General features: G+C 41.8%; 1 protein-coding gene across 11 annotated transcripts in view; it reads left to right on the top strand.

The window, feature by feature from the left end:
- Positions 1-13,410, top strand: part of FRYL (FRY like transcription coactivator) — a 394,001-nt gene that overhangs the window by 198,705 nt on the left and 181,886 nt on the right. For all 11 annotated transcript variants that reach the window (XM_075930452.2, XM_075930453.2, XM_075930454.2 and 8 more), the window contains 5 exons: positions 1,008-1,147; positions 1,639-1,735; positions 10,434-10,513; positions 11,118-11,198; positions 13,144-13,312. In XM_075930452.2, coding sequence (XP_075786567.2) covers positions 1,008-1,147; positions 1,639-1,735; positions 10,434-10,513; positions 11,118-11,198; positions 13,144-13,312 — 567 coding nt within the window. The remainder of the gene's footprint in view (positions 1-1,007; positions 1,148-1,638; positions 1,736-10,433; positions 10,514-11,117; positions 11,199-13,143; positions 13,313-13,410) is intronic.

Genomic DNA, 13,410 nt, shown 5'->3' with positions numbered 1-13,410 from the left:
GTGAGTGCATGTCTCTTTCACTGGAACTAAAGAATTGTGATCAGTAGTACCACATGGGATGGCTCATGCACCGTTAGGGCACATCTACACTGCAGGGCAAAAGTTGAATTAAGATATGCAACTTCAGCTATGTCAACTGAATAACTAAAGTTGAAATAGCTGAATTCGGCTTTTGACACTGTCTACACAGTCAAAGGAAGGACACTGCAACTTGGGTATAAGTGTTCCTGATTGAAAGATCACTGTGCCAGGCCTCTGATCTTAAAGCACACATTATAAGTTATGGAAAAGTTATGAATTGGAACTGATTCATCTGATTATGACTCATCAATCAGTGTTGCAGTAGCCATTTCATCTGCAGCCACAAACACCTACCCTGAAAAACCTTAACAAAGCCTCATAAAACTTCTGAAGAAAAGTGCATACATAAACATATTGGGAAGAATATAACTTTTCCATAACTTATGTGTGCTTTAAATGTGAATTTGCTTCATGACAACATTTAGGTAGATTATTTTAAAATACCTTTCATTTTGTAGTTAATTTTAGTAGGGATGTAAAATCCCATTTAATTGGTTAACCATTTAAACATAGTGTTTAACTGGTTAGCTGATTGAAGGGGAGGCAGGCTGCACAGGGCACAAAGGGGCTGCTGTGAACAGAAGCTGCTGCTCCAGTCAGGCTAGACTGCCTCATCTGCTGCTCCAGCTCCCATGGTTAACCAGTTAACCTGTCATATCCCTAAATTTCTAATATGGTTGACTCCATAAAGTATTTCAAAACCTCAGATTAATTTCACAATATTTATTTATTTCATAATCAATTTTTCATTGTTTGATTTAGAATGTTGTGATTATGAAAATTTCCTTGAATAAACAGATTTTGTACAAAAATTACTCACATAACAGAACTATTCAGACAAAATTAATAAATCTAGAAGAGAATGATTTGAATTAACTAAGTTATACATCTTATCATGAACCAATGTATCATTTTCATCTTTTCAGTTGATAAGCTCTATGAGCTCAGTAGCAGAGCACTGTCTCCCCTCTTTACTACGCACCTTGTTTGACTGGTACCGGCGTCAAAATGGAACTGAAGATGAATCTTATGAATACAGACCTCGATCTAGTACAAAATCTAAGGGGTAAGTGCTGTTGCATTTCCTTTTCCCTCCCTCCATCCCCCTCCCCACAGTTATCAGCATTTGGTTTATAATGTTTGTTGCTGTAAAATTTTAGTTCTTTTTGGATAAGAAAATATTTCATATTTTGATCTCTTATTTCCTGGATCAGCAGAGGCTAAATTTTATTGGATTTTGCCCTTAATCTAGACAGAAGTAATGTCTTGGATAACTCAATGATTCCTTAAGCTAATTTAGGATCAGTGTTGATGCATTCTTCTGGGGAAGGGACAAGGTATGGAAGAGTAAGAAAAAAAAATCAGGAGTCTCTGGCCTCCTGAAACAATATGAAAAAAAATCCTTCTGTCCTACAACCCTCAAATTCTTTCCTAACCATGCACAATATAGCACATGTGTCTAGCTATTTTTACTTTAAAACAACCAACCACTAATAGGTAACTCTTAATGTATTTGAATTCAGGCCTACAAATAATGTTGTTAATTTTTTGTTTTAGGGATGAGCAACAGCGTGAGAGAGACTATCTACTTGAAAGGAGGGACTTAGCTGTAGATTTCATTTTTTGTTTAGTTTTAGTAGAAGTTCTGAAACAGGTAAAGTGTTTAACTCCTACATGGTGTATGCTTTCACTTAATCTTTTGTTTATAATTGTTAACATTGACATGTTTGTCTACTTCAAGGTTTTTATATAACATTCATGTGAGCACAGGATGAGCATGTGATTTTTCAGTAATTTTTCAGTTGTTCAGAGCTTTCAGCCTCTCCTCCCTGCACTCTCCTTGACTCCTCATTGCTTCCTTACATCTACTCTATTGAAATCTCTTAAAGGGCATCTCTTACACTGCTTCACATTTTGTGCTATGGGGAAGTGACTAGCAGTGCACACCAAAGTTCTGTATTGAAAATCCCCTATATGGACATTGTGGGTGTGATTGTTCTCCACATATTCCCACTTATGGATTATGGTGGCTGATGCACCTTTAGAGTACTCGCATGTCCATCTGATCCTGCCCCCTTAGTGTTCCCAAACATTCTGAGAATAAGGGGATGGTGCTCTGCCCTCTGTGTTCCTTCTAACCACAGCAGCAGACAGATATAAATGTTGCCAGATCTCTTGGATCCAGATTCTTCTGTCAAACTTTAGTGACGTTAGGGCTTGCTTTTTAGTTTGAGAATAGTTAGTATAATTAAAATAAAAATAATTAGTTATGTAGATCAATTGTTATATTTAGTTTAGCTAAATAGTTAAATTCAGTTTTATCTACTGGCTAAATGGCAGATCCAAAGTCAAAGAAATTCAGTTTCAAGAGATGTGCATCTTGTCTGCTAATCTTCATGGAATTCGACACCCATGTCAGATACTTGGCATGTTTTGGTGACTGCCTACTCTTATTTGACTTGTATATCTACAGTATGTTCACTCAGAGAGCACGTAAGGAACATCTGAATAGAGAGAAAGCTCTCTTGCTTCAAGAAGCTTTGATGGCAAGGCTGCTTGGAATTGATAACTTTAAAGGAATTAAAGCACAAGTTAAAAAGATGGCACCTCATACAGCTAGTTTGAAGAAAAATAGTATGCCATCAGACAGGGTTTTGGGGTTGTCCCAATGGTTCCTGACAGGTCCTCTACTCTGTCGGTGGTGATAAACTTTCAGCTGCATGCTTGTGTGCATGTGTGTGTTCCCGGTATATAAAGTGTTAACCCCATGCACTTGAGTCAACACAATAGACCTCTGAGAACCCCTGAAACCAACAAATCAGGCAAGGATGAAATCACATTAACCAGTTTATTGCCAAATGCCGTGCATTAACAGTTGTTAGCAGAAAGTCTCAATGCTAAGCCACTGCACATTCTGTATGTCTTTGGCAATGCACCCACACGTTAAAGTGCATAAAGCATTCCCCAAGATTGGTTGGCGATCTCCCTTTATGGTGCACTTTTATAGATGCATACAAAGACATTACATCACTTTTGACATACCAAGTTGCCACCCTCTGTTACCTAGTTACCACCCCTCACCTTGCAGGGGGGGGGGGGGGGCTACTTACTCTCCTTTATGCTGTCAATTTCGACCTGGTCCTGAACCTAAATCTGTATGTACATTCGTTTTTGGAGAGTTGGTTGGTACCAAGATGTTTGTTATTGAGATGTTCTGCTACTCCCTTCTGGCTCACAGCCTTTTCTTATCCTGGTGCCTCCCTATGTTCTTCCATTTTCTACACAATCATGCAATTATTGGTAGGGCCTCTTTCTTGGCTTCCGTGTTACCGAACCAGCGTCTTGCTCACTAGATTCCTGGCCTGTTGCTCTTTTCATGTTACAAGCCTTTATTCAGGCCTGCTGACTCCATGTTCCCGACCCTCAACTTACTACAGAGTAGTAAGTTGGAAGGTCTTATCTTGGCTTTGGTATTGATTTCCAAGATGGCTAGACAATCTGCTCTCAGACTGTGAGCCAGCAATGACAGCTCCAGAGACTCTCTTGGCATTGTCCTCTGAGGCAAGAAGTGAGTGATGAGAAAGGACATTAGATGGTGAACAGAAATGGACGAAAGATAACAAAAGACATAAAGGAACCTATTAGCAGTGTGACATAAGGAGAGTGACAGACAGATCTGGAGCCAGCCAGTATTGGATCTGAAACTGAAAATAAGAGTGTTCATTAGGATAAATCCCTCTATAGATCTCATCTAACAGATCCAAAATTAGTTATAAAATCAACACATTTCTTCAATGCAAATTTACACATTTACATCAGTTATTGTGGTAACTTATTTCTGTATCTCTTTGTGTGTCTACATAAGATTAAAAAAACCCATAGCTGTCCTGGTCAGCTGACGAAACATTGTGGGGCTCACATGCCAGGGCTACTGATAAATCGTGGTATAGATATTTGGGCCTGGGCTGAAGACCAGTTGTCTACACAGTGATTTTTAGTCTCAAAGCCTGAGCTCTGTGAGCTCAAGTGATCTGACTGAGGCCAGCCACAGCTATGCCATGGGTCATTTATTTCTATGTAGATATTTTGTCAGAGCAAATCACCACAAATATCTCTACTTTTATGGTACTAATGCATTTCTAGTACAAGGACCTTCCTTCTGCCCTATGTGCTGCCTCTTGAGTTTTACAAAATGCCTTTCTGTTCTATCACCCCCTTTGAGTAGACAAGGTATTTTTGTTTACTCTTATCTAGATCATTGGTTCCCAGAGAAGCTTTCTTATGGACTTTTATGACAAACATGCTCTCTACGAGAGAGTAGGATTCTTGACCAATATGAAGAAGTCTCAAATCTGTCCTACACAGAGAATGCTCCAGTCTCCAAACTTCAAACTGTATCTATAGTGCAGTAGCAGGAACTGAGGCAGTAGAGGGTATCAGATCCTCTTATATAGGCTTATCAGAATATTCAGGAATGCTATGGGAAGGAGTAGGAAGTCTTAAGTGCTTACAGAGGTACTCCTATTAGAAGGCTCCACTGTTTGGTTGAACCCAAGAGAGAATATGGAAAAGGAACACGACCTACAAGAGGTACAATCAAAATAATATAGACTTTTGCGTACATTGCAGCCTCCAACATCTTTAAAGATCGTACTTCCAATGGATGAGGCCATTATGAACCCTGCCGAAAATATCTGGCAGACCCCATCATCAATTACAGCCATCAATAAAAGGGCTGTCTTTAAATACTTCATCTCACCTAAGAGCATGGGCTTTCTTTTTTCACACCCACCACCTAACTCCCTGGTGGTTGACTCAGCCAGACACAAGGCCAAACAGCCGAAACATGAGCTCTACTCCCCCACATAAAGAGCATAAGAAGGTTGACATCATGGGCAGAAAGAGATACTCATCTGCAATCTTACTATGAAGAGTGGTTAACTATACTGCCATAATCACCGACTATGATTATACGAACTACTTCAAACTTCAAGAGCTCCTCCAGTTCCTGCCGAAGCACAAAAGGCCAACACTCCTGAGCAGGGCTCGACAAATAATGCAGTCTACTCGCCTGTGGCAAGTAGATTGCAACCCAGAAGAGCCGGGTTTGGGCGATCTGCACATGCGCAGAACGATCTGTGCATGCGCAGATCGCTGGACAGCGCGGCTGGCGAGCGGGGCTCGCTGCGGTTTGGCGAGCCCTGCTCCTGAGTATTATGCAGGAGGGGCATACTCTCTCACACATGGTGTTACAATCCACTGTAGACGTAGCCTATTCCGCAGTATGCACCACTGTGACTGCCATTGTCATGTACAGGCAGTCCCCGAGTTATGCGGATCCGACTTATGTCGGATCCGCACTTACGAACGGGGCTTTCTCGCCCCGGAGCTCGCAGTCAGCGGGACCACCCAGAGCACAGCGGTCCCACCACCTCGACCTCCAGGGCGAGAAAAGCTGCTCCGAGTGCCCCAGGTCTGCTGGGGACCGTCTCCAGCAAACCAGGGACACCTGGAGCAAAGCCGGGGAGGCGGAGGGGTCCCGCGCCTCTGAGGCTTTGCTCTGGCAAAGCCTCAGAGGCGCGGGACTCCCGCCGCCGCCGCGGCTTTGCTCCCGGTGTCCCTGGTCTGCTGGAGACGGTCCCCAGCAGACCAGAGGCACCGGGAGCAAAGCCACAGCGGCGGCGGGGAGTCCCCCGCTGTGGCTTTGCTCCCCGTGTCCCTGGTCTGCTGGGGGAGGGGGCGCAGCTAGTGCCCCCCCCCCCCCCCCAGCAGACCAGGCTTTTGTTGTGGACCCTGGGGTAGAGCAGCTGGGGTGCTGCCGGGTTGGTCCTGCAGGGACCTACCTGGCAGCCCAGCTGTTCTGTCCCAGGCTCGAGATTCAGCTGCTGTTGAAACTGATCAGTGGCTGATTCCAGGAAGCTGGGGGAAGAGCAATTCTGCCTCCAGCTTCCTGTAGTCAGCCCCTGGTCAGTTTCAGCAGCAGCGGCTGAATCTGGAGCCAGTTCCGACTTACATACAAATTCAACTTAAGAACAAACCTATAGTCCCTATCTTGTACGTAACCCAGGGACTGCCTGTATAGGGCTTCTTGGCTCCAGGCATCCGGTGTTCCCAGGAAGCTACAGCACAAAGTCGAAGACCTCCCATTTGATAAAACTAATCTTTTTGCTGCCAAAATGGATGAGGTCTTACACTTTATGAAAGACTCCCAGATAACACTGAGAACTCTTGGCACGTATACACCACCTAATCAGAGGTTCAGATACAACACCTATCCTAGAGGACAATACAGACAGCAAACTTGGTACGATTTTAGACAGAAACCCAGACCTCAGTGGTGCGACCTCAGTGCCAACAACAGCCCACAACATCCTAGCCTTCATCATCTAAGCTGCAAATTTGAAGATTTGATCAGGAGTCAGACACCACTGCTATGGCCACATCACCAACTGGACAACCACAGTTGTACAGTCACTGTCTACGGCCCTTTTTACACCCGTGGGTACAAATAACATCAGACAGATGAGTACTAGAGCTCATCAATGTGGGCTACTCCATCCTCTTCATTGCTTTCCCCCTAACTCATTTCCCCCTCTTCCCCCCCCCCGCCTCATCCCTCTTCTGGGACCCCTCTTATGATATCCTCCTCCAACTGGAAGTCCAACACCTTCTACATATAGGAGCAATAGAACCAGTGCCAACAGCCTTTCAAAGTAGGGAATTTTATTCAACATACTTCTTAACTCAAAAGAAAACTGGCGGGTGGAAACCCATTTTAGATCTGAGGCTCAACAGATACGTAACATACAGAAGGTTCAAGATGGTGACAATAGCAACAGTTAGCAACAATTATTCCAGCCTTGGATCAGAGAGATTGGCGCTCGGCTCTCAACATTCAAGGCACATGCTTCCACATAACGAAACGTTTCTCTCACAGACTTTTCCTACACTTTATGGTGGGAGACCAACACTACCAATATCAAGTTCTGCCAGTCAGCCTTTTGACAGCCCCCAGAGTTTTCTCCAAGACTCCGGCAGTTGTTACGGTGCACATACGCCTCCAAAGTGTGATAATATTTCCATACTTTGACCACTGCCTAATAAAGGGGGTATCATTTCAAGAAACACTGACCAGGTTAACAAAACCATCAACCTCCTACTCAAACTCAGTTTTCACATAAACTACTACTAATATATGTTCTAACCCACTCAGACTCTGAAGTCCATAGGAGCATGCATCAAATGTTACCCAAGCACATTCAAAGCCCTCCATTACCTCATAATGTTGGCATGCGCAACCCCAACAACAACAGTGTGCAAACGCCTCAAAATTCTGGGTTACATGGCTGCAACTACCTATGTGGTGCAATAGGCCAGGCTACACATGAGGTGCCTCAAGGCCTGGCTGGCTACTCCCTTCTCCAAAGCCATCAGTATTCCACCATGCATCCTCAACTCTCTGGAGTGGTGATGCATCCAACCAACATACTACGGGGGGGTATTCTTTAAAAAACCAACCCCCATGGTTGCCATCACTACAGATGCATCCCTTATGGGATGTGGGGGCCCACTTGGGACACCACACTGTACAAGACAAATGGTCATTCAGCAAACAAACACTACAAATCAACCTACTAGAACTCAGGGCAATCTGTTATGCATGCCGTCATTTCATACAGTACATATCTCATAAGACAGTCAATGTCATAACAGACAATACCACATGCATGTACTATATCAATCAGCAGGGTGGGGCCCAATCTACTTCCTGTTTATAGAAGCACTGAGACACACCATATCCCCCCATAGCCACTTACCTCCTGGGGGTACTCAACATGATGGCAGACACCCTCAGCCGTATCTTCCCAGATCATCACAAATGGAAAATAGACTCTTGAGCCCTCAAGGAAATATTCCTCAAATGGGGACAGTCGGACATAGACCTATTTGCAACCAGAGCAAATGCTATCTATTCTGCTCTAGAGCAGCCCTAGTAAAGGGATCCCTAGGAGACACTTTCTCCCTGAAATGAGACACAATCCTCTTATACACGTTACCACTGATTCCCTCAATGCACAGAATTATCATGAAAATCAGGCAAGAACACCCCTGGGACAAGTTTTGCTTTGTACAGGAACTGCACGAGAGAGAGTTTGTTCCATATTTTTCTATGGATGGTCTGTTGGTATACTGCAATAACATTGCCGGATTAATAGAAAGCTTGTGGACAGCTTACCAACCAGGTGACTGGAGACTGTTTATTGACTCCTCAAAGACAAGCCTAAAAGGTGTTCTACTTTATAATAGCAATCAGTATGCCTTTGTGCCTATTGACCATTCTGTCCACTTAAGAGAAACCTATGAAAATCTTGAGCTTCTCCTTGAAAAGGTGCATTATCTAGAGCATGAATGAACTTTCTGTGGTGCTCTGAAGGTGCTGTGTATGCTGCTTGGTCAACAGGCTAGTTACACAAAAATGCCATGCTTTTTATGCGAATGGATGGCAGAGCAAGAGATCTTCATTGGGTAAGGAAACAGTGGACATAAAGAGAGAGTCTGACTCCTGGCTCCAAGAATATAATTCATGAAAAACTGATTGAGCCCAACAATGTACTGCTACCTCCACTCCACATCAAGCTAGGTTTGATTAAACAATTTGTTAAAGCATTAAACGAGAATATTTGCAACAACTTCCCAGCTTTGAGTTTCCAAAAAGTTAAGGAGGGTGTCTTTGTGGGTCCTCAGATCAGGAAACTGATTCTTGATACTAACTTTGAAGAAACAATGAATGACACAGAGAAAGACACTTGTATGACCTTTCTGAAGGCCATACAAAACTTCCTAGGGAATAACAAAGATCCTGATTATAAAAACATTGTTGGCAACATGCTAAACAAATATGGGACTTGGATGCAACTTGAGCTTGAAAGTTCTTTTTTTGCACTCCCATCTGGATTATTTTCCTGAAAATCTTGGAAGTGTCAGTGAAGAGCAAGGGGAAAGATTTCATCAGGATATCAAGACGATGGAAAAGAGATATCAAGGATGCTGGGATGTCAACATAATGTTTGATTACTGCTGGTCCCTGAAAAGAGAGACCGATAGTGATATGCATAAAAAGTTGTCAAAAAAGCATCGATTCGGTCACATCTAATCATTTAAAATTACTCAGTTGTTAAATATCACACTTTGCTTACTTTGTGGTAAGTCTTTAAACAAGGACTTACCACAGACCTTCTAAAAGAACTATAACTTACTATTTACCAAGTTTTTAATGCATAAGGTGGAATAAAAAGCATGAAAAATGTCCATTTTTTTATTTGTGAAAAATCCTTACATGATAGAGCAAAATGGATGCCATTTTTTTGAAATCAGCATAGCAAAATTATGTGAAGTCACCAATTTTTATCAAAACAGCTGAAACTTTGTTTCAATTTGCAGACCAGTGTTACGTTCGTCTCCTTTCCCTGACATGGATATCTTTATCCTACATTAGAGGTTAAATTTGGAATAATCAGACTACATCTGTTAGTGAGGTCTGAAATGAAACCATTAATCAAGACTCATAGCTATTATGATATGCACATACTGATATGATTACTTAATTGTTGATTGCCAGTTTGATTGCTTAAACTTAGTAGTCAAATTATTTAAGAAAATGTCACATATCACTGATGTAGAGTTACAGAGATTGATATCTAGGCAAAGAACTAGAGATGTAAATGACTAGTTGATTCGACTAGTTACTTCCTCTACCTTGCAACCCCTATCAGAGAGAGGCAGCAAGGGGGAGCAGGACCTGGTGCTGGTGGAAGCTGGGAGCAGGGAATGAGCGGGGGGCTCAAGCAGTTGGCCCCACACTCCCCGCTGGTCCCACACTCCCAGCTTCTGAAATGTACAATAGCCCTCTGTTCCCCATGTGTGCTTTGCTTTTGAAATGCCCCAGGGGAGCTTTTGTACATTTCAAAAGCAGGGAGCACAAGGCCCTTGGGGGAATGCTTGAGTCACCTGCTGGCCCCATGCTCCCCTGGAACTTCTGCCTTTGAAATGTAGCAAGAGCTAGCAGGGCTCTTGCTACATTTCAGAGGTTGAGGTGCCCTTATTGACTAATTGAATAGTCATGCAATTTGCATTGACTATTCAATTAGTTGATTAATCTAAATTTAATATCCTTACAAAGAACCTCACCTGATTTCAATTGTTATATCTCCACTGAAATCAGTGAGATTGTGGCAGTGCGCCATTTCAGGATCTGCTCCCTAATCTATTCCTGAATATTTCTATGGCGCACGGGGCTGTGGTTTTTATGTACTAATACTGTATAATAAAATGAAATGATACCTGTATTTCAGATACCTGTTCATCCAGTGCCAGATTCTTTAGTACATGAAGTTCTGAATTTGGCTTTTAAGCACTTTAAACACAAGGAAGGGTAAGTCAAGTTTAAATTCATCGACATAATGTTTTTTTGTTTCAATTCCCCGTGCTTTATCGTCAGGCTGTTTTCAGACTGACTGCATAGGGTTTCTGTTTTGATTGCCTCACATTTAATGGATTTGGGGATAATACACAAAAAATATAATTAATATCAATTTTTGAAGTTAAAAAGCATGGCTGTTTAACAAAGGCAGCTGTGTGCAACAGAAGTCTTACCTTGTTTGTCTTTAAAATATACAGCTTAATTTGCACAATAAGGGCAAGAAAAATTAAAGCAAGTGGTCAGTTATATAAATTCCCTTCTCATGTAGAGTAATGTATACAGTTTCCCTTTAAAATGTACTGCATCCAGCAAGCCTACCAAAATTAACTTACACCAGTTCAGAGGTTATCTATTTTTAAACTTAAAAACAGAATATGAGTCTGAAAGAGTTTGCAGTGCATTTTATGCCCCCTTTGCATTGTCTTTCTGTTCATATCGGTAATTCCTTGTTGCATGAAGTACCTTTTATGTTTTGTGTACTGCTGAGCACCCTGTTGATACTTTGAAATACTTTGTTAAAGCACATCCTTATTCTTTTCTTTTTTCTCCTCCTTAGATATTCAGGAACCAATACTGGGAATGTGCATATTATTGCAGATTTATATGCGGAAGTGATAGGGGTTCTTGCTCAATCAAAGTAAGCTTGATATTTCACCTCTTCCTTTTCCCTCTTACCTTTTGGAGAGAAAAAAAACCTTTCTTCCCTGACTTGCTTACCGGACATTTATTAATAATGGTAGCAAGCTTTTCCATAGTTGTACATAAGCAAATCAAATACTAATCAAGCATTTGACATAGTAGACACATTTTTGTATATCATTCCTGTAGTCTAACAAAATAAGAAATGCTGTCCTTTCTTGAAACAAAAATTATGCACTTTTCTATTGCAGAGTGCTTCCTTCAGTATGGAACTTTGCTCTCTTATAATTAGTACCATTCCAAGTCTGTCCAATGAGGATTGGAAGAAAATTGGGAGTTTTTAATGAGTCGTTACTACAGATTGACTCTCTCTAGTCCAGCACACTCTGGTCTGGCAAAATCCATGGTCCAGCATGATTTTAATTAGCCGGATGCCCATTTAGCATGCCTGTGGCCAAGTTTCCCATAGTCCCATAAAGTTTGTTTACAGCCACCAGTGCTGGCTCTCAGTGTTCTGTGCTGTGATTTAGCTCTAATTTACCCCAGATGTCTTCTGGGAGCCCAGTAAGCAGTGATACTGTTGGTAATGCATGTAGACAATATTGACCTCTTGTGCTTCAGCAAATTCTTTGGTTCGGCACAGGTCAGGTCCAAAGGGTTCCAGGCAAGAAAGATTTAACCAATAATGTTAACGGCTCGTAACTTCATGAGATGCATATTGTGCATTTCTAACATTTAAATGTCCTCTCCATAAAATCTTAAATATATTCAGCTCTAGTAAGTTTAATTTTAGAAAAAGTTATGTCCATGTGCAGAATTAATTTTATGTGCAACAATATGGAGATTATATACAAAACATCACCTCCTTGTTGGAGTACATATTAAAATTCATTCTGCACTTGGATAGTCTGTGGAGGTGTGGGACAGAGGAGTGTGGGAGGTTACTCGGGGCTGACGCAAAGCATGGAGATGCAGAGATGAAGGCTGTGGCTGTGGGTGAAGGATCTAGGATGGGGGTAGGAGTGAGAGATTTTGGGTTTAGGTTCCCCTGGGAGTGGGCTCCAAGTTCTCTCTCACTTTAGCAGCTCCAGGCCAGGTGAGAGGAGCCTTTGTTAGCTGCAGCAGCTCTGGTGAGGCTGAGTTGTCTGTGGCAGATCCATGCTGGTATGGAGAGTGGGGGAGAACTTTGTGAAGATGCATTTCCCCCAGCCACAGCAGCTCTGTTCAGGGGCTGAAGGAGCGTGCCCCTCCCGGTGCTGTGGCAGCTCCTTGTACAGCAGCCCTAAGTCTCTGAATGGGATTTATTAGGCAGCTGCACAGCTTATAAGGTACCCTACTTCCAATGCATTTGGTATTATAGGTGCATTTGGGATACTTGTGTATTCAGACTTTATGCTCTGGCTTGCCTAACTGCTCCATATTTGGAGCCTGTAAGATATTGAAATGTATAGGTATCTTCTCTTTCTGGGCAAGCTTTTTGTAAATTTCATTATATTTCCTCCTCCAAAGTATAGAGTAGATACAACTCAAATGGGACAAAAACGCTATCTATACACTGTTAGAGACATGCCTCAGGTATTTTTCTGCAAAGGCATGTGGAGATAATTGAAATTTTAAAGAAGCTAAGTGCACATTTGTTCAGCAAAACTATGCTTCAGGAAGATTTTTTTTTAAGAATGCTGCCATGTTTTAGGTATATAGAAGGAATAGGTAGAAAGTTGATGTCCCTCTGTTATCGTTCTGCCTACGTGTGAACTGTAATAATAAATCGCCATGATATCCAGACACCAAATACGAGAAATAAAATCTGTGTCCACCTTAACTGTCTCTTTAACTATAGCTATTATATAATTGTCAGATAAAGTTACTGAAATATGTTTTAAATAGAAATAATATAAATTAAACTTAAATATCAATGTTTCCTATGCATGTCAATTATCCAGGTTTCAGGCTGTTAGGAAGAAGTTTGTCACTGAATTAAAGGAACTGCGACAGAAGGAACAGAGTCCTCATGTAGTACAGAGTATCATCAGCTTAATTATGGGGATGAAGTTTTTCAGAGTAAAAATGTATCCTGTAGAAGACTTTGAAGCATCATTTCAGTTCATGCAGGTAAATGTGCACCATCTTGAACTAAAGCAGACATCATTATGAGACTAGATTTAGATGGTATGTATCTTTATTAACAAGGTTCCATTGTCTTTGAGTGC

Source organism: Pelodiscus sinensis, chromosome 4 (genome assembly GCF_052426305.1).
Source record: "Pelodiscus sinensis isolate ZL-2025 chromosome 4, ASM5242630v1, whole genome shotgun sequence".
Taxonomy (NCBI): Eukaryota; Metazoa; Chordata; order Testudines; family Trionychidae; genus Pelodiscus; species Pelodiscus sinensis.
This window is presented reverse-complemented; position numbering and strand designations above follow the sequence as displayed.